Below are 21,469 nucleotides of genomic sequence, written 5' to 3' on the forward strand. Positions count from 1 at the left end.
GAAACCTGAAAAAAAAGCAACATTTGCTAATGGCACCATAAATTACCATGACTGCATGTATCAGTCTCCAAAATCCCTGCATAAAATAACCTGCTTGTGCACATATTGATAAATACCTTGCTTGTTTAACAATCCTCAATAACTTTGTTTCACATACCCTTAAAAGAAAAAAAAGACAGTTTTGTATACAAACACAAGAACAAGGTTCTGGTTGGTAGTAGTCAAGTATCTGGAAAATAAAATCATAGATAGATATAGACAGACAGACATATAAAAATGTATCTTCACATTGTCAATAGAGAATTGCAGATTCAAAAGAAGTTATGCACCTATCTTCTTTAGTCCTAGATTAAAGAGCAAAGTCTTCACTATTAAAGATGGAAACTAGTTATTTTATTTTCAATTCTTTCTTCCCGCAGCTCTAACCTGAGGAAAGTTTCAGGGCATAAGAATTTAAAGAGCAGAAGAACCCAGTGACTGAGCAGGAAGAATACCAGATAGACTACTACTAAACCTTAGAGACACACAACTTTCCAATTCGGAAACAGATAGAGCACATGTAGCAAAAATGACAAGACTGTTTAATAATAATAATAAAAAAAAGAACAACAGGAACATTTACAAGTACAATTAAAAATTTATTTCTCTTTCTGCATTGAAGTGAGTACATGTTTACACACAATGTGACCAAAAAAAATCCTCTGGATACTAATGAAGGTTGCAAGTGTATTTTCTTTTATAACCATCAAGAATATCAGCAGGGAAACAGAAGAAAAGAAAAAACACATAACTCTGGATGGTGTATCATCCAGCACCTCTGGTTTTACCCACCCCCAAAACCCCACTCACACGACACTTTTGGCAAAAGTCTCTGAACGTATCCTCTATCCCCACCAAACATTCACTACGATTTAAAAAACAGGTTCAGTGGCACTTAAATATGACTTCAGGAACATTTTGAAATACAGTGCATCCATGCTGAATGCATTTCACTTTGCTGTAAGACTAACTTAGGCATAAGGCAAATATTACCTTACCTCTCAAATACTCCATGACTAGACACCCTTCGTATATATAACTCTGTTAAATGCAGAGATGCCTTGTTTCCCTTCACTGATTTTCCTTCTGATCAAGAAAGCAATTCAGGGAGATCGTGTGCTATACTCATCACAAATTGCAAGGTATTAAATTGTTAAAACAATCACCAATGAATAAAAATAAACTGTATTTGCATATCCAAAACTTATTTCCGTCACTTAAATAATTTCATCTGCAATTACAAAATACATACACTTAAATATCTTTGTAAGAAACAATCATCTAAGATATCACAGATTATGATTTGCTTTTGATAATCTAACTGCCTTAACTCTGGCACAAAGATAAACCTGGACAGTGTTACTACCTATAATATTTTCCTCTTATAATTAATTTTCTTAAATATACAGTAAATTCTCTTCAACTATTCTGACAGATAGTGCAAATAAAGACATTCTTTGGGTCACAATTTTAAAATATTACCACCAATGTTGTCCTCAATTTAATATTGTTTAGTAGTTAAGTAACAAAATATTTTAAGTATACACATTTTCTAACATCTGCTTAACAACGCATTTTCCTTAGTTACCTTGGCTTAAATGTAGATCACAAAAAATTAATAAGCTACAATGCTTCTCACCTATCCAAAAAATATGTTATATTCATACTTAAATAAATATATTTATAAACCTACCTATAAGTTCCCCACTGCTTTCCACATAGCTTTATTATCCGATGGCATACTACATCAAATCATGATATCAAAATATCTTTAAAGACAACAAAGATCACTTCAGAAGTACTGCTCAAAGGCAATGAAATAATGCTTTGAGAACCTAAGCACATATGTTAGGCCTACACAAATCCAGCACATAGTATAATAGAATAGTTTATGCTTCTTTTAGAGTCAACTACTGCTTTGCCTTAGCCAGAGATAAAAAGCTTATCTTAAATATTACCCATCACAGATGTAGCAACACAAAGCAGCCCTGTTTGCTATCTAATGTTGCTGGCTGGTTTTACACGTTTATTTGAAGTTACTGGTGCCTGATGGCTAGTTCCATTAGTGGTATTTGTTGCTGAGCCATTCACAACAATGTAATCAACCTTGTTTTCCAATTTCACCAGGCGTTGTAAGATGTCATCCAGAAGAACAGCAATTGTTCTCTTAAGATCAGCTGAAGATAATGGAAAAAACAAATAAGACACTATTATTTACTATGTGTGGAAAAGAATGGCTATTTCAACATATTCACATCTTAAGACTTGCTATCCTCCCTACTATACACTTTGGAAAGGAATGCAGACTGATATACAAGTATAGCTGCTTGATTTTTCTTTGATACCATTTCTTTGGTATTTTACCAAATTGGATGGTAAAATACCACCATAATAGGGACCTGTGAAGGCAGCCAATTAAATATTTGAGTGTAAGAACAAAATCACTAGAAGTGACTATTCAAAGGCAGTATTTCACATTTCATCCAGACAACAGTACTAGAATACACAGCTATAACACCTTTTAGCCTTGGACAGCAACAGAATATATTTAAATACTTTCCAACATAAAAAGGTAGTTAATAGTTTTCCCCTAAATAACAAATCTAGTCCATAGAAAAACTGCTATGACATAGTATCTTACTGCTTATTATATAAGCTATAAAGTAGGGGGGAAAAAATCTATCTATTTACACCTTTGCTGATTGAAAAACAAGGAGTTTTTTTCTCTTTAAGAGCAGTATGTAATACTTTGAAAGAGAAAAAATGTAACTTTACAGCTTTCACTTAAAAAAGAAGATATTCAGACTACTAGTATAGCTTTTTCCTCTTACCATATCCTGCCATAGATGCTCCACCGCCACCATTCATTAAATTTTTATTTTCTTCTGCCAGTGCTTTGACATATCTTCTGCTGAGATCTAATATCTGTCCACGCAACTCAGCACTGCTTTGGCGCCTTGGATACTGAAAAGTGTAGCGTAGCAACATCAAACCCCAGATGATTCCAAAAACTAGTAAAAACATACTCAGTTTCTGGGACATATTTTTTCTTGAAAATGTTAGAAACATTTCTGATGAAGGCCACAGGCGTGTCTTAATTTCAAGAAAAGTAACTGAATCTGGCTTTGTGAAATTATATTACATATTAAACAAAAATAAGATTTCTATGAAGTGAAAAATCTTCTGGTTGGATCATCTTGAATACATCTTCTCATGTTTTAGTTGGTCTTGATTCCTGAAATTTGTAAAGTATCACCTGGTTATTCAAAATTGCTATAGTTGTTGAGATCAAGGACAAGTATGAGTTCCTAAATACAGTACTATATCATCATCTAGCAAACAATTATGGATTTTTATCTGCTTAGAGGTTCAGTCATCTTTCTGTCTCACCTGTTATTCACAGGGTTTCCTGTTCCCATTTTTACCAATTTTTAGTCTCCAAAAATCAAAACTTCTATGCCTCTACAAATCACCTCAAGTATTTTAAATACTGTAATTTAAACTGCCATTAAACCGAAATACATTTCATACAAAATCTAGAAGAGACTTGTAAAACATTTATAGACAACATTTTGATGAGTTATACACATACATCTACAGACAAGAAAAAGATCTTGTAAAATGATTCACATGATTCTTATTCTTCACTTAGAAGCACAGGGCAAGTATAAAGAGACAACACGCAGCATAAAATTTCTTGGCTGCTTAGTTAATTCAAAGTCTCCTCTTCTGATTTTGTACACCATTAAGAGTTTTTGTTTGTTTTGGTGTCTTGCTACTGAATAAAGAAATAAAACCAAAATAAACTGGCATATGGCACCCACATTTAGCATTTTACCACAACTTGAAAAAATGTCTTACCATAGCAGCCAATTCTGATCCCTCAATAGATTAAGGCTTCAAGAAAGAAACAAGTGGTAGGAAAGCTTCAGCAGTTAAACAACAAATGTCCAGACAGTCTGAAGCAGTATGAGCCACACATCTTCAGGGAGCTCTGTAATAGGGAAGAAAAAAAAAAAAGATTTAAACAAAACAAAGTGAAGAGACCTTCATTTTCTTATGGAGTGGTTGAAGTTGAGGGCTTCAAGCAACATGTGTTTAAAACAGAAATATATTTTTAAACCTAACTTGAAGCAACTGTTAGGGAAGAATAGAGAATTCATTTCCATTTTACTTTAAATGCATACATTTAAATGCCCAGTAACTGACTTCAACACAGTTTTAAAAGAAAACTTGGTAAGAATCTCACTTAATATTTCCCTCTTCTTCTAAGACAGTGACGGCAGATGGTCCAGATTCATCATATATGTACATGCACATATATTTACATGTGTCATTTCCTTCTTAATTTTTACCCCTCAAACTCATGCACCTTTTCAGCCTCTTTACATGCACATACCTTGTATTTCTCATTTTATACCCATCTCTGAAACTACTCCAATTATTTAATACTTTCTTGAATGACTTCTACCATTCAACATAGTCTGGATAAAGCCACTCATCTTACATAATAGTTGTTTTCCCCTGTTACTCCCTGTTCTTCCCCATACATTACCTGACATGAGTACTTTTTAGACTGAAGTTACACATTCAATAGAGTTCCTCACCAGACTTTCTACAGTGGTACGTAGGTCTCTGTTTCTATCAGAATATTGAGATCGAATTTCTCATGCTGCTAAGCTCTCCTCTAAACAACTCCGCCTCCAAAGCATTTTTTCATTGCCTCCCCTGACTCGTTCAAGCACCCTTATGCCAACATACCACGGTCTGCTGCAAACACAAGTGTCACTGCCAGCAGGGCTTGTTGCTTACCCTTCACATTCACTGTTCAGATAATCCTCTCAACCAGTAGGCACACGTGCCTGATTCAAGTGGCAAATTTTTGAAGCACTCTAAAATCAACATTCTGAAAATGATTAACCCAAGGCAGGGGCAACATTAGGACTTGGACACCAAAACTGCTGTAAAGTAACAAGTTCCTGTGTGTAAAATGCCCTACAGTAAATGTCAGTATATAAAGCCTTACTTTTACTTTTGGGTGCACTAATGCGAGTGGCAATCACAAATCACTGAATGAGGAACAGCTTACTTCACCTCCACTGTGGGATACGACCATGCACATGGATAGACAGCAAACAAACAATAATTTGAATTCCCACTGGAAATTCAGTGGGATGTACTTTGTTCAAGGAATGTGCTTATCCCCCAAAAAACTGTTTTAAGAGACAAATTTATCTTAAGTACAAAAAAATAAGAGAGCAAACAATAAAAACTTACATTCTACAGCACGAATATTTGGAATTGTGTGGTTTAAGATTTCCTGAAACAGATCCTCCCTAAACACGCACTTTTCCCTAGTTCTTTGCCAAATCCATGGCTCTGCACTCAGACTTTAAAGCATAAACTGCACCCACATCATTATGCATCTACATAACCCATGAATGGTATCAAATATGATGGAAAATATTTACATATGAGGTCCAGGAGTAGGGCATTCACACGATGGCTCAGAAGACCAAACAGTATTTCTCAAGAAAAGAAGTTTCAACCCTCAATCCAAAAAGTCTACATCTTCTATTAATTAAAATAATAATAATAATAATAGTAATAATAATAATAATAAAGACTGAAAATAACAGATAGTTCTTGCGGAATTTAAATTAAGTTCAGGTCTCCACAGATCCCTAGCTATATCTTGTCCTGAATCATTTAGACAATATCACTACAGCGCTTTGGAGTGGAAATAACTTTGCCATCACAATGTAAATAAGACCACAAAGCCAGGATAAGAGGTCTAGCCAAGAGGAACAGATTGAATAAACTCCTGCCAAGGAGCAGCAGTAATTGCAGACTGGGCCTTTGCCTTGTGTATCTGATTCATAATGCACACAATAACTACTGAAATCAACGGAAATCAAGGACTCAACCTGCTGGGAAAATGGCATAATACCCAAATACTGACCCTGGGCAAAGAAAATGGGAGCAAGGTGTACCAAAAGGAAGGCAATTATCTGTACTTTTCCTAAGCATTTTTAAAGGCCATTGCCCATAATGAATTCCACTGTAATTTCAAAGTTCTGTGAGATCTGGTCTTCTCTTTCCCCCTGAAGCATGCACATCTAGTGACCCCTAACACACTCCATGCACAACCCTTACAAGATTACACAGTATGGAGTAACAAAAAAATAAAAGTAAGCTTATACCCACATGATTTCAAAGTAGGAAAAACAACCAGGACAAAATTTGAAAATCTAAGGAGGGAAAGAAAAGAAACAAGACTCCAAACTAACAAACCCAAAACAAAACAAAAAATTCAACCAAACAAACCCAAATCAAACAAAACCCCTGACCTGACTGTGCAGGGAAAATGGCAATCCAAAAATCTATGAAAAAGAAAATATCTTCCAGATAATCCTTTCAATAAGCAGCCTGAAGTCACTGATTCAAGTGGCAATTTTCCAAAGTTCTTTAAAATCAGCATGCATATCTAAATTATTCTGAAAACTACAAGCCCAGGCCAGAGGCAACATTAGAACCTGGAGCTACAACCAATTTCTGAATGAGGATCTGACACTAAGTTTGCCCTTCACAGACATATAAAGAGTTTGGTTTTATTCACTGCTGCCACTGCTGGTTGTCTGAGAAATGTCTTGCCAAAACCTACCAATGTGAATTCAACTTTGTGCAGTGGTATCACAACACTGACATACATCTGGCAACAAAAGCAATGAAGGAAGGCACTCATCCCCTTCAAAATAAAATCACTCTATCCTATGTATTTCAACATCGGTCATATATAAGTTATATTACTGAGTGCATGAAACAAAAGGAACAAAGGCAAAAGAAAAAGCAACAGAAAATTCATTATATGTTCCATAATAAAGCAACGTTCTAGTATCTACTAGATGCTACTGTAATAAACAGTAGCATCAGACTTCAGTTTGAAAACTGACTCTTCCCCGTGGAAACCAGCCCATACTTACAAAACATCCTTCTTGAATTTTGTTGCAAAGTCTTCCTCAGATTCTGCTTTACTTATTTCCAGAAAGACCCAGAGATTATACTAATGCACAACACAGAAATGAAGCAGACTGTAAGGCAAAGGAATGCCTCATAATTCCTCTGAAACAACCTCAGGTTATCAGGAAAACAAGGCATACCCAAATCCTTAAAAGCTTACAATGCACCTTACAGCACCGTCGGTTCTGCTAGTTCAGTCTTTTTTTTGTCATCGTTTTTCTATTCTGTCCAAGAGACTCCAGCCTTCCTAAACCACTCAGCAGGGCAAATTTCAACCTGTCCTGCAGAGATGGGTGTACTTTCTAGTTTTGAAAAATGTACAGGACAGATGAAGATAATTTGTAAGAGAAAAAGAAAGCAGTTGGTCCATCAGGTATTTCTGATTGTTATGAATAAGCGGCTTTAGCAAAAAAAAATTACAAAACAGAGTCAACAAGATGTAAAGAATACAGAAAACTGAAGCCTGAAAATCCCATTTCATTCAAAGATCAAAAATACTTTTAAGGACAAAGCCAAGAAAAATGCAGTGAAAGTATAATTGTCAGCATACAGTCCAAAAAAGTCACCTTTTGGTTACATATTTTTAAAGATAGAATGCCAACTACTGAGGCAATAGTTCCTCAGTGATACTCTAGAGACCTAGAGAGGTCTCTAATGAACTAATATACTAAAAAAGTAGGTTTGAAAAATGGGAATTTTACTCGGTGTATTACTTAGTACTTATCGGTTCCTCACTGCCAAATTATCATCAACGTGACACTGTGAATTCAAGAGCAGGTCTGGCTTTGTGACCAGTTATTATTATTAACTGTATAAACACAAGACGTGATTTAACAAGATAGAGGTTTAAAAAAAAAAAAAGTCGGATATAGTCATAGGAGAATGCATCGAACTACAGAGGAAGGGGAAAAAAAATCTTGTAATAGAACAGGCAGCAGACAGAAATTAGGACAGTACAAATAAAAGCTGACATTAATAATTACTATAAAATAATTGTACAGTACAAAATTAGAATTTATTACAACCTCAATGTGAACACAAAAAGTTTATGAAATTACTAATGATTTAAAATGAACATCTATGCAAGAAATTACTATTAAATTCATGGTAACAAACATCCCTGGGTACAGAGAGGGTACTGTATCAGTAAACAATATGCTGTGCTGTAAATAGGCAGGATGATACCTCATTGCCAATGAACATTTCAGGAATAAAAATATCACAGGGCATTACAGAATACCAGAAAAAATATTCCACAGTTCTATCAAACTCTGTTCTACTATTTTTCTTTTTTTGCATGTATTGAGAGTGTGCTCGCCCTGGCCCATCTACCTCTGTGATCTCCAAAATATTTTTTTGCCTGATTTTCCAATAGAAAACTTTGAGCATCACTCAGCTGACAGGCAACAATCGCACTGACCATTCTGAGAGCAGACAGGCTGGTTCCATGTTATTTGGAAAACTAACAGCAGAGTTCCTGTGCAGCAAGGAAAACGGGAAGTCTAAAGAAGACTGACACACACAAAAAAAGCATAGAATGTATTTACTGACCAATTAATCACAGAAGACTGGGACAAGGAAATAAGCACCTAGAAACCCAGGAGATTATGTGCTGAGACTTTTTGGAATGCCAAAAATGATGTTTGCATTCTGGTGATTTGCAGCGTTACACTGCTGTTGGTTTGCAAGTAGAAGAAAAATTTGCATGAGGTGCAGCTGACAAACAGGTTCTCAAAGAGCTTAAGTGTTTATTGTAAAACAGGACCCTGATACCTGGCAATACACAGAACCTTCAGTTCTCTGTTCCCGCACATAGCACAAACTCCATTTAATAAATCATTGTATCCACATCATTCATATTTAAAACTGGTGCACAAGGAAAAAAATCACATTCCTCATATTTTTAAGGGCACATTAGTTCTAGAGAGAATGCCAATAAAACCACTGTAGTTTACTGGTACATCTGTACTGGTGACTTTTGCAGACCAACACTGCCCAGGTTCATTAATCACTGAGGTTCACTCAGCTGCATAGCGCCACAAAAGAGCAAGATATTATGCTCAGAACCAACAATTAATAGCAATGCCTGTCCCCAGGAAAGTAAAACACGTTTGAGCTGTCTTTTGACAAAATCAACTCTCACTCAGCATGTTAAGTACTCCTATTATTTGTTGCTGTAAAACTTGGTGTAGTGGGTTGGCTTTTGGATTTTTTAGGCCTTCCTTAGCAACTGGGGTCAGAAATCTAAGGAAGTATTCCATATCATCCTTTAGCGTAACACAAGATATAAATAAGGCGGAGATAAGAGAGCTTGCTCTCTTCTTTCTTCCGGTGGCTGAAGGCGACAGGTCTCTCCGCACACGGTCTTTGCTTGTATAGGCCAGGGCCTGCCTGCTCGGACCTGCCGTTATCTCTGGTTCCCTCCGGGAGGCGTGGGGAGTTGGTTGGTGCTTCACACGGTTCTGCTGTCTCCTTCAGGGAAGTATTTAATTCGGTTTTTTGTATTTATTCGCTAGCTCTCTATTAACGGGATATTTGGAGGATATTTGGGTCTTTTTAATCCCTGTTTCCCCCTCCCTTTTTCTTCCCCTCCCCCGAGCTCCCTATCGTGTGTACAATATTCAAATTGTACATATAATTGTAAATATATATGTAAATATATATTTTTTATATAATTCTGTTTCATTCGGACTTCTTTCAGTTTTTCTGTGGTTTGTTTTTTTTTTGTCACTTGAGAGAGCGGGATAGGGGAGGAGAGCTTGGACTCAGCAAGAGAGTCAGGCCAAACTTACACACACATTTTTAATTGGTGGCCCGTACAGGGAACGGTGATTGTTTTGGTTAAGTTTGGTCTGTTTTGAAAATATTGTCCGGGAAGACAGCCAAGCTCAGTTTTTGTTTTGAAAAGGGGATGGCCTGAGAGTGAGCCCCGTTCTGTTGGCGCGCGTGCCGCGCACTACCCGCGTGTCTGTGGCCGTGACGAGAGCCCGCCCTGCGTGCACCCGCTCGGCCCGGGGGCGTCTTGGCAGGGGTTGTCGTGGGGCGAGGCGGGTGGGGGCACAGCAGCACCGGGCACTCTCTGCCGGCAGTCCGGGGACTTTCCTCAGGTGGGCACAGGGCCCGTGAGGAACCAAGGAGGTGATTGACACCAAGTACGGCTTCCTGGATGGGAAGGGCTCTGCCGTCAAGTACACCCAGTTGGACATACGGTTAATTGAGGTTACAGAGAACATCTGCAAACAGTTGTTGGATTACAACCTGCACAAGAAGAGGAGGTGGCCAAGCTGGAAAAGCACCTGATGCTCCTCTGCCAGGAGTATGTCAAGCTGCAGAAGAAGCTGGTGGACACAGAGGGAATGATAGTAGATGCTGCTTGCGTATGTGCCTTACAGCTCTCCCAGAATGTCTCTGGGAGAGTGGTGGGGGAAGAGGTCTTCATTGGGTAAATCCCACAGCTGTCAGGGAACCTCTGCTACTTTCTCCCCTCTTCTTTATACAAACAAAGTTTTCTTGGCTGCTTTCCCGGTAATTGTTTTGTAAACAAAGACTGCGCTTGGCAGTTTTCTGCCAATGCTCTGACGGCGTTCTCGGACACTGTTCCAAAAACAAAGATTTGTTTAAGAACACGAAGAAAGAATAAAGGTAAAAAACGGGAAGTGCTAGCTCTACCTTCTTCAGTCACTACTGCAGGAGCTCCGTAGGTGGCCCTAACAATGACCCTGAAATCAGCATTGCCTGACGGCCCCATAGCACAAGGGTTCTCCTTTTAAAGGCCATTTTACCCATTTCCTTTCTGATTTTGGCAATGTTTGTGCCTGTCCTGGGCTATCCCACAGGGAAACATCCAGGCCCAGAGTATGAATGCTACCAGTACTTTTCTTTTCTTAATTTCAACATCAAAGGCCTTGTAAAGGAGATCCCCACGGTTACAATTGGCTCCAGTTATTATCTAAATTCTGTTGCAACAATACTGTTATTGATGAACGTAATGGAAGTGCTACTTAAAATTGGAAGAGGTGTTGTATTGCTTTCCCTGTTGTAGGAAAGATCGTACCTCAAAGGGACTCACTGGAACTTTGCAAAGGGCTTCGGACAGGCCAGTCCCCAGATGGCATGGAGCCTGGGTAGATTTTGGTAAATTAGTAGGGCGTGTGTCACCTCGTCAACAGAAAAATGTCAAAAATGTCAAAGCAGAGACAGAAAAGAAGATACATTCCTGACAAAACCTCAGCAATGCCTGACACAACAGAGCCCAGCAAAATGCTGTACCTGTGTGCTGGTGAAACTTGAGGGTCTTTCCAGACTGCATCATAGATCAGTTAATAGAAGAGACAATTTATAGTAGTACCTGCTAGGCTCAAGAGGAAGGATCAGCACTACACAGTACATTGCCATCTTAAGAACAGGTATGAAGGCACATTTCTGGGCAAAAAAAAAGGCTGCCCTATCACTATGACAGCTGCTGGGCTGCAGGTTTTAGCAGTTCTGTACCACTTTTGGAGTGCACTGCCAAAGGAGTCTGTCTTCGTGTCTTTTCCAGTACATCTATCTTTATACCTTCTCCAACAGCATGTGTTTCTTCATTCCCTGCTTCTGCATGCCATAGACTTGCAACTACCAAGGAAAACTGATAAAAAGTAAAATTTATCCTTTTGCCTTATTGCTACCTGTCTTTTGAGGAATACCTTTAATGGATGTTCCAAATGAAATCATAGGAGATGGGAGGTTTAAGGGAACAGCAAAGATGGGCAACTACCAAGAATACCTATTCTGCAGTGCTGCAACAAAGAAAGAAGAAAATCTCCTTGTGTGCTCCAGGTAGTCCCTGTCTCTCAGTGCAGCCAATAAAAGTCACAGCTCATCAAGCACACACAGTGTCGCTACTGAGGAGCTGCTGGGATAATCTCAGACATATCTTAAACCAGAAACAGTTCCACCTCCTACAGGCTTCTAAGAAGAGCACACGATTTGTTTTGTAGATGAACTTCAAGTTAAAAGCAAAAACATATTGCTTGAGACTTGAAAACTCACACAACAAGCTAACAGCGGCTCTGATATAAAATTATCTGAGAGCCCAAACACTAGATTACCTTTTGTATGTCAGTATTTTAGAAATATTGGTGACTTTTTTCTATTTTGAATTCATGTGGTCCTATTTGCATTGGTTTTATTTTGCATCACGTCTAAGGAATCTGCTCAAGTACTTTTTGGTATCTTAGAGTATCCTTTTTTTTTTCAGCTCCTCCCCCCTTTATTTTGCCTACTACTGTCAGTAAATGCTTTTAAAATAAACCAACCATTTAAAAACAGAAATTCTTTGTTCCTTGCCTGTGGGCAGTCAGCCAAGATTCAAGATTTTGAGAGGGGAAATGACTTGGCAAGGCTTGTGAAGAAAATTAAAGCAAGCAGATATCAATAGAGACAGTATGTTATACTTGCTGAAGTTCCCTTCCTCCCACTGGGTCCATCTGGGCCCCAAAACGTTTCTATATCTCTGTATCAGCTTCTTGGGGACAAAAAAAAAAAAAAGATATCTCAGCTTCATTCCCCCTCGGACACTTTATTTTCTCATTATGCTTTATTGCTGCTTTTCAGGTCACAGTAGGACCCTTGCTCCTAAGAGTCTGTTATGATAGAGCATAAGGCACCTTCTTGGCTTCTCATTTCCCATAAAATTGCCACCATTTTTTAATTGCAGTTGAACACCAGGCTATGACAAGTCCTCCCCTGCAAATTCCTAACTAGTACCTCTACTCCCTTGTGAAATTTCACAGCTGTCTTTGTATCACTCTTTCCAAAGCCCCCGGGACTTCAAAACTTCCTTCCGAGATGATAATGTTTAGCTAATTTTAACTAGTTTTACAGAGAGCCAAGCCTGCAGGATGATGAATGTAGGCTACTGATAAGAGAGTGATTTTCACTGAGCATTCTAAAGAGACCTAAAAGGAAGGTAGGTGTCATTAAAGAGAACTACGAGGGGAGGGGAAGGGGGGAGACAACTAACAAAGTGACAGCTGCAGTGGGGGAGCGAGTGCCACTGCTCATACATGGACACACAGTGCAGCATCCACACAAACACAATTCCCGTAGAATGGCAGCAAAAAAGGACTTTTACCACTGGGAAGAGAAGAATAATTTAACTTGCCTGGTTTTCTTTCAAGAAACCTGTACAATTCAAACTGCATATGAATTTGTCTATCAAAATTACGTTTCTATGGCAAAACTGCAAAACAGACAAGGCTTTGGATTCACACTCCTTCCTAGGAGACTGATCCAGTTGAAGATTTCAGAAAAATTAACACTGGAGGAAATATTAAAGACAGATAAATCCTTTTCTTTTACATCTTTTATTATTTCTAGATTGACTTGTCAGTTCATCTTAGCACACTACAGGGGTTATGACAGACATTAGTTAACCATAACACTACAGTGGTCTGCACTGCAAAATATACTGTTCTTAAAATTAAGTAGAAGGTACCCAAAAATTTAACTGGTAGCCTCTTATCTCTTCAATATTAGTGAAGAAACCAATTTCAGTGGAATAACTTTTAAGTGCTCTTGTCTAGGACCTGTTTTATGTAGGTAAAGTACTGATTCAGTTCTGAGCAATCCAAAATTAATCTTTTAAACTACATAGGCAAATGCTAATATATGTATGTTTTTTGTAAAGTTGACAATCACAAAAGAAAATATATGAGACTATTAATAATGCTCAGTTGAGGAAACCCTGTCCATTTAATGGCACAAGTTTTCAACTACAGGTGAAAGAAGTTGTCAAATAACAAGTAAATACTATATAAAGTACATTTTAGCAGTAAACTTGTACAAGGACACAACACATTCATTTGAATGACTGAGCCTCACAGATTTTTGACAGCTAGTGGAAAACAGCTATTTTTGACACTTACTAGTCTGCAGATACGTTGACTACACAGCTGACAATTTAAGCTGACAGCATGCATTTATCCTACTTACATTCTGGGCAAGATGCAAGAACTAAGTGCCTTTTACTATTCTTGGAAACCGTACAAGTCACCATGAACTCCAGGGGAAATATCTCACTTTTAGCAATTAAATGACATCCAATCCCACAGCTAAACCACAGTATGGGATTAGCTAATACTAATGCCTCCTTCAAGAAGATCACAGCCAAAAGGAGTCTCTAAAAGTAGAGAACACAAAAGGGTTTGCTGGTTTTTTTTAGAAAGGAAGTAGCTTTATTTCCAATTGTCAAAGCTTTAGGAAAAAGATTTATTTGCTAGAACAAAGGAATTGCAGCATAAATGTTTAATTCTCTGGGGCTCTCAAGTACCTGAAGTGAATTATTAAACAGTTATATATTTTAACATATGAAGTAACAAAAAGAGGCCAGAATAATTTAGGCTTTATACACACGGGCATCTCCAGCAAGAACAGGAACAAAGATAACAATAAATTTCCATATTTGGTATAACACTGCAATCACTCCACTTGTGACACTAGAACAAGATGCTACTCACAATCTAATATCATCTTCATACTCTCTCCTTTCTTTGGTATTCTCACGAGAGTGAAACAACAATTCATTACATTTGCTCCAAAATAAACTCTACGTTACAATTGGAACAAATCACATGCATGCTTAACTATGATGTTCAGCACGTCCATATTCTGAAGACTCTTTAAAAAAAGACACAATTCCTACAAAGTTCACTTTTCACGGTGAAAAAACACCCTCACACACACACCAATGAGCCAACTCAGGGGGCAACATAACAACCAAAAAATCCCAAAACAACAGCAACAAAAAAGATCTAGTTAGCCCTATCTGAACTGCTCTAAGGAAATTCCACATCATGTCACAGCATAGAACAAAAATTCTCTCTTCTTGTTTTGTGGCACACAAACACAGAAAATACACTGCACTCTAGCTGTCAGTATATTTTAGATGACAAGACACATAAAAGAGAATTTACAGGATGCTACCATGTTAGGTTAGGGAACTGAAAAGAAAGTTTACTAATAATGAATGATGAACAGAGCTACAGAAATAAAGTAGACATGATAGTACGTTATAAACATTTACAAAAATAAACTTAATGGGAAGATTTAAAGTGCAGTTAAAACGTCATCAGATATTACATAGAAAAGCAATTTTATTATATTGTAAGCAGGAAGCATCCCACAACTATTGCTGTCAAGAAGTTTCATATATTATAATCTCCTAAAACTGAATGTTTCAAACCTTGCAAATTTCCTTCAATATTGCTTCTTCCTATTTATTCAATATTACCGAAGAGACCAATTTCAGTGAAACATTTACCCGTTGTTTGTATGTAGACATGTTAGTGCCCGAAGATCACTTAACCTGACATTATTAAGGATACTGCCTTTGTTTAAACATGAATTAAATAATTCTTCCCCCCTGTAAGTTCCATCACATCACTGTAATCAAGCTTTGCCTCTTCAGAAGTTGTGTCCTTACGGTACGAGATCTTGCAGAGTCACTGCGGTCATAGTTTAGAACGGGAAGACCACTGCAAACGGTGAAGGAAACCAGGCAACCCTTGTTTTCTCCACCACTTCCTCCCATCCAAGGACACTGCATCACAGCCCTGGGACACGGCTCTCCGGCCGGAGGGATGCCCGGATCACCGCACAACTCACCGCTCCAGAGCTCCGCCGGCGGGGCCCGCAAGGACACCGCAGCACCGGCGCTGGGACCGACACCCGGCGGGAAGGCAGCCAGGAGGACAAACCTGTCCCACAGCAGGGCAGCTCCCGGAGGAGGGGAGGGGCGGCACTGCGCGGGCGCTCAGGCGCGGTGCGGACGCGCCCGGCAGCCGCAGCCGCCGTGCGCCATCCCGCGCCCGCCCGAGCCTGCAGCCACCCCCCTTTCCCCGTGCACGCACGGGCTGCCGGGCCTCCTCCGCCGCCCTCCCGCAGCCCCGCCAGCCCCCCTGCCCGGCCCCGGACGCGGCTCCCCCGCTGTCCCGGCTGCTATCCCGGCTGCTATCCCGGCTGCTATCCCGGCTGCTATCCCGGCTGCTATCCCGGCTCCCGGCGCGGCCCCCGGTACAGCGCCCCCCGCGGCCGCCCCGCGCTACCTCCGGCCCCGCCGCGCGCCCGCGCCGCGCCGCTTCCGCCCGCGCCGCACCGCCCGAAGCCCCGCCCCCTGCCCCCCGCGCCGCGCGGCGCCGCTCCCGCCCCCTGGCGGCGTGAGGGGGCTGTGCAGCCGCCTCGGGAACGGGCGCCCTCCCTCGGCATCGTGCCGGGAATTTGCCATCGTCCATGCTCCGGGTACTGTAACCCGCATAGGCGCGGGCTGGACCAGCATCTGTCTTAGGAGGAGAGACTGCAGGAGCTGAGCCTCTTTAGGGAAGAGAAATCTGAGAGGGGGGTCTCATTAATGCATATAAATACCTCAAAGGCAGATGCCAAGGGGATGTTTCCAGGCTCTTTTCAGTGCCCAGTGACAGGACAAGGAGCAATGGCCATAAACTAAAACACGAGAAGTTTCACCTCAACATGAGGAAGAACTTCTTTACCTTTAGGGTGGCAGAGCACTGGAACAGGCCCCACAGAGAGGTCATGGAGTCTCCCTCTCTGGAGACATTCTAAACCAACCTGGATGCATTCCTGTGTCACCTGCTCCAGCTGACCATGCCTTGGCAGGGGGGTTGGACTACATCTCCTGAGGTCACTTCCAACCCTAACTGTTCTGTGATTCTGTGCCTGTTTGCGGCTGGGGTGGTCTATAAACTCCCACTACAATAATTGCGTAAATAAAATCCATTGTGGGTGCATGACTGCGCTGGTGAGTTACCTCAGGCTCTTCCTGCAAGGTGGTGTTTAAAGGAAGCTGGTATCAGTTAAGCAAAGGTGAACATAAGGGCAAAGCAAAGAACATAAGGTCACATCAAACAGCTGCAGAGTTGATAGCATTCAGGAGTATCTGCTGTTCACCTCAGCTCAATCCCTTCAGGACTGTCCCTACCCAGACAAGCCAAGGTATTGGTTACAACTCAAATGTTATAGGTCCGTGTAGGTGAAAGTTCTGTTTCCAACATTGCATCCCTTGTAAAATAAACACAGTTACAGCCCATGTTGTCCCGGCACCTTGCTGATCTCACCTCTGCTCTACCTCCCCACCAGTCCCCCCACACCTGCACTATGCCATGCTGCACCTTTCCCTCCCTTCCAGTGGGTGTCAGGGGCTACCTGGCTTCTCCTCGGTTTCCAACCTTTATATTTTTCAGAGGTTAGATGCAGGAAAATCTGCATTTAAATCTGTTGCTGTTCTAGAAGAAGGGATATTTATACATCAGAGTGGCCAGTGGCCTAGACCTGAGTAAACAGACAAAACTGTTGGCAGGTAGTATCATGTCAGCTGGTGAATAAGTTGCATATAAAACTTTTCTTACATCAACTAGTTCACAGTCACTTATTTCAGAATCTTGGGAAACGTGTTTTGGTAAAGTTGGTTGTTATTGGTTTTTTTCTTGTTTGTCTGGAAAACATTGGTGTTCACTTTAGAGTTAATTTAAATTTGAGAAAATAGGCAATCTTGGAACTGAATAGAAAGCTGTATTACCACAGAGAATTCAGAATAGGCTGCATTAAAGGAATTATATATTCGATTATGCAATCCATCCCACAGACAAAAGTATTTTTCTAAATCGTACAATGTTAAATGAGGACAAACAAAACCAATAAAAACTGAATTATTTGCTAAGTAAGCTTTTGAGTGAACAGTTTGACTATATATGGCGCAGCACCAACAATATTGTTGCTAGAAGTATTTTCTAAAGCAGAATCACTTCATCAGTTTCTGTAGGTATTTTCTTATGAAGATTCCCTCTTGAAAAAAATCAAAAACAGATGGTCTGAAATGGACTTCACATTACAAATATACTGCAGCTATTTATCACCATTTATTACTATATTGTTTGCTCAGTGATTAATCCTCTATTTTCACAGACATGCAGTGAACAGATGTAATGTCTTTGCAAATATAATTTATATGGTATTTAGATTTTACCAGGGAGAGAAAGGGAAATCTGTCAATAATGTAATAGCAGGAAGATTTCCTTGTGAAGGTCACAAAATTATATTAAGAAATCTGTCTCCACTATTAATATACCCTCTGTGGACAGGAACTCTCAACTATTTATAACATTCTTAATTCCTATTGCCTAAAGGCATCATTTATCTGGTCATCTTTCATAAACATGCATCTCACAATATCATGGGATACTTTTCCCCCTTATCTGTGTGGTAAAAACTGTATGACAAAACAATATCAAGCACCGTGTTTCTCCTCAGTGACATATGAAAATCAAAACTTAACAGTGTTTGTATGGTCCTTAAATTTGTGGGTAAAAATATTCTGGGCATCATTTCAAGGGACAGATAAAAGGTCAGGACTGGAGAAGTAAAAACTTGATATATTGCAGTGTTCTGTATTATTTTTCACAGTAAAAAAAAATAGGTTGAGGCTGCAATATTATTTCATTCCTCTCATGCCATTCATTTTCTGTAGACTGTTCTTCTGACATTAATTTGCATAACTATTGCTCTGTCCTTTTTAAATATGTATTAAGAATTTCCTCTCATAATATATGTTTAAACTGCTGAATGGTAATGGCTAGTGAACAGCACACTAATCAGTATGCTCTGTGATAACTGTACCTTCTGCCTTCTTACTTAACCAATTAATCCTCTAATCTGTATATGCAGATAAGAATATATGCAACCTTATACTTGCCTTACTACCACTCCTATTTTTCCCTCCTCCTGATCCCTTACCAGTTGTTTATACCCTTTCACTTTAGGGAATGGGCTTGATCTGGGCCTATCTTTCCCCCTAAAATGCATTTTTTCCCCAAATTGTGAATACTGTATACTCACTACTGCATTAAAGCTAACAGTATATTACAACAGTATATTAATATTGCTTGAAAAACCTCCATCAGGCATGCTTGAAGTACATGTAATTGTGTCACGTTAGTGTATCCTTTAGGTCATCTCTAGTTGTCTTCTGTGTTTAAACCATCTCCCATTTAGCAGAGAGGCTCCCAAAGATGCAGATCAACTTTGCAGTCTTACTGACTAATAACTAATGAAATCTGAAAAGTAATATCAAATAATTGTTGTCTCTATAGTCCAGGAAACTATGGTGAAGTTATTGTAGAGAACAATGAAGGCAGAAGAGTTATGGAAAAAATTGTGAAGACATCTTGTAGTTTTCAATTTAAAATATAAACTTGATTAGAATTTTTAAAAATAGATTTTGCCATTTTTACTTTAGACTTAATTGCCAGAACGTCTTAGGATAACAGGAACGAAAAAATTCTGCTGGAATAATGCAAATGTCTTGAATGTCTGCATTAGGATTAGCCTAACTCTCAGGAACTGGAATCACAATGTGTACTGTAGCTAGATCTTATATATGTACAGGTTAAGAAAAAGTATATTCCTGTCTTATATTCTCCTGGCCTTTCCCTCCCTCCCCTGCATGTTTGTTTTTTGGTTTTTGGTCTGTTTGGTTTGTTTTTTTTAGCGTGACCACTATGTATTTTCAGTGGGTTCTTCATATTCTGTTTTTCCAGTGATCCATCCTATGGTAGAGGAGAATTGATTAGCATTTACATCTCGGAATTTAGGCATGCCTTCATGCTCATTCCCTTTTGTTCCTGGAGTTAGAATATAGGCAACATCAGACAGGATCAGAATCAGATAATGCCAGAACAGCATGTGATCTTGCAGTAGAATAAATACTTTACTAATAAAGTTACACTTGAAAAGGGAGATGAACAAATCTATCTACCGGAGCTGAATGGAATAGAGCTGGTATAAAAGACAGATTATGACGTATTCAGAATGGCTTTTGAAAAGTGAGATATCAGCAGAGGCTAAAACTCAGGCCAGCCTCCTAGGAATGAAAATTACAATTTAATTGTAATTTAACAAGAGCTGGCTAAGGAGTTGACTGAAACTTTTGAAGTAAGTGACATGCAAGAAACTTTTTAGCCAAAATTAAATATTTTGCAAACCTCAGTTACAAGGAAGGTCTTTCCCCATGTGCTGGTTTAAGAGTAAACTGGTGGGAGAAATGAACCCGACTCAAGGGAGATTACAAGTCAGAGTTACAATTTACTAAAAAGATTACAATAAATGCAGTGATACAGAAAAAAACACCTGGTTTTAACACCAAACAATCCATTTATTAACAGTCCATCAGAAATGACATACAAGGTGTAGAATACCCAGTTTTCGTTATACCCACATAGTGATAAACTGGTACCAGCCCCTCTAACTAGGATACCCCCATACTGCCTTCTTTACCACTGTGAGCTAATTTACTCTTTAATTGATAATTTGCTTCTGACTCATCAAGGAAAAAGAGGAAGAGCTGGCAGGTACAGTTCCAGCCTTCCATTTGCAATAGAAGCAAGAAATGATCAATTTTATTTATGGTCCAGGTAGGATGAAATACTAGCCATTTCTGTAAAGAAGAGTGTATGTCAAGGCTTGTTAGAACCTTGAGCTGTGGTGACCACTGGTTACCAGTGCTAATGTGGCTTCTCCACTGGGACACAGCATCTGTTGGAAACCCAGTGCCACAGGCTGGAGAAGCAACCAGTGCTGTAAACACTGCCATTGTCTATAGCCTTAGGAGTGTGCTTCATGTAGCAAAGGTGAACCACCTCCTGCCTTTGATTCACCCTCTGAGTGCCTCATTCCTTTTCAGAAATATTCACATGAGCACACAGTTAGGCTGCTCACCCCTTGGGTACAATGGTGGCAAACTGAAGATAACAAGCCTCAGCCAGCACAGGAATTTGGACAGAACAGCTTCTAAAGCACAAAGAGAAGCTCCTGCCCCTGAAGAAGCACAGGAAAGATGCAGAGCTGGGGCAGGAACATTCTTGCTATCACTACTAGCAAGAATCTGGGAAGGGCAATCTGCAGCTGCTGGCCATGCGTCTTCACCTGGCTTTCCAGTGCTGACAGAGCAAGTTTAGCTGTTTCATCATCTTTGGAAATTTTCTCACCAAAGGAACTACCAGTCAGTCTCGGTTCCTGCAAGGTACTGCAAGGTATTGGTGCACGCTGGAGGAAGAAGCATCAAAACCGCACGGGATTTAGGAACAGAGAAACCTTTCTGAGGTAACTGAGCAGAAAGGATAAACCTTTAAGTAAAATAGTGCTTAAAAGGCAGTTCTCAAGATTGCAAGCGAAAATTTAGGCCTTTGTTTCCTAGAAACACTCAAGATGGGATCACGTGACTTTACCTCCGTGTGTGTACGACAAAATCAGTCCTCCAGCCTCGCATATTAAATATCCCAAAATAGGTTCTTTTACCTGATGTGCAAGAAGCCAATCCACAGAGTTGAGGTGTTAGATGTATTTACAGTTCTGCACAGAA

At 39.5% G+C, this 21,469-nt stretch overlaps 1 protein-coding gene across 2 annotated transcripts; it reads right to left on the reverse strand.

Annotated features, from left to right (window-relative positions):
• Positions 1 to 617: 617 nt before the first annotated feature.
• Positions 618 to 15,952, reverse strand: CCDC126 (coiled-coil domain containing 126). 2 transcript variants are annotated; one of them, XM_064674948.1, is made up of 4 exons: positions 15,706 to 15,952; positions 3,901 to 4,033; positions 2,871 to 3,274; positions 618 to 2,216 (listed from the first exon to the last, which is right to left on the reverse strand). In XM_064674948.1, the coding sequence occupies exons 3-4, from the start codon at positions 3,106 to 3,108 to the stop codon at positions 2,035 to 2,037; spliced, it is 420 nt and encodes a 139-aa protein (XP_064531018.1). In that variant the 5' UTR covers positions 3,109 to 3,274; positions 3,901 to 4,033; positions 15,706 to 15,952; the 3' UTR covers positions 618 to 2,034. The 2 variants fall into 2 exon arrangements, with proteins under 2 accessions (XP_064531018.1, XP_064531027.1); XM_064674957.1 differs by lacking the exon at positions 15,706 to 15,952 and adding an exon at positions 4,595 to 6,248.
• Between the last annotated feature and the right edge of the window lie 5,517 nt (positions 15,953 to 21,469).

The sequence above is a fragment of the Pseudopipra pipra genome, chromosome 1 (assembly GCF_036250125.1).
Source record: "Pseudopipra pipra isolate bDixPip1 chromosome 1, bDixPip1.hap1, whole genome shotgun sequence".
NCBI classification, from domain to species: domain Eukaryota; kingdom Metazoa; phylum Chordata; class Aves; order Passeriformes; family Pipridae; genus Pseudopipra; species Pseudopipra pipra.

Coding starts and splice junctions, on each gene's coding strand:
- CCDC126 (XM_064674948.1), bottom strand. CDS start 3,108: ATGTTTCTAACATTTTCAAGAAAAAATATGTCCCAGAAACTGAGTATG. Junction 2,217..2,870: donor AGCATCTATGGCAGGATATG/GTAAGAGGAAAA, acceptor CATTATCTTCAG/CTGATCTTAAGAGAACAATT.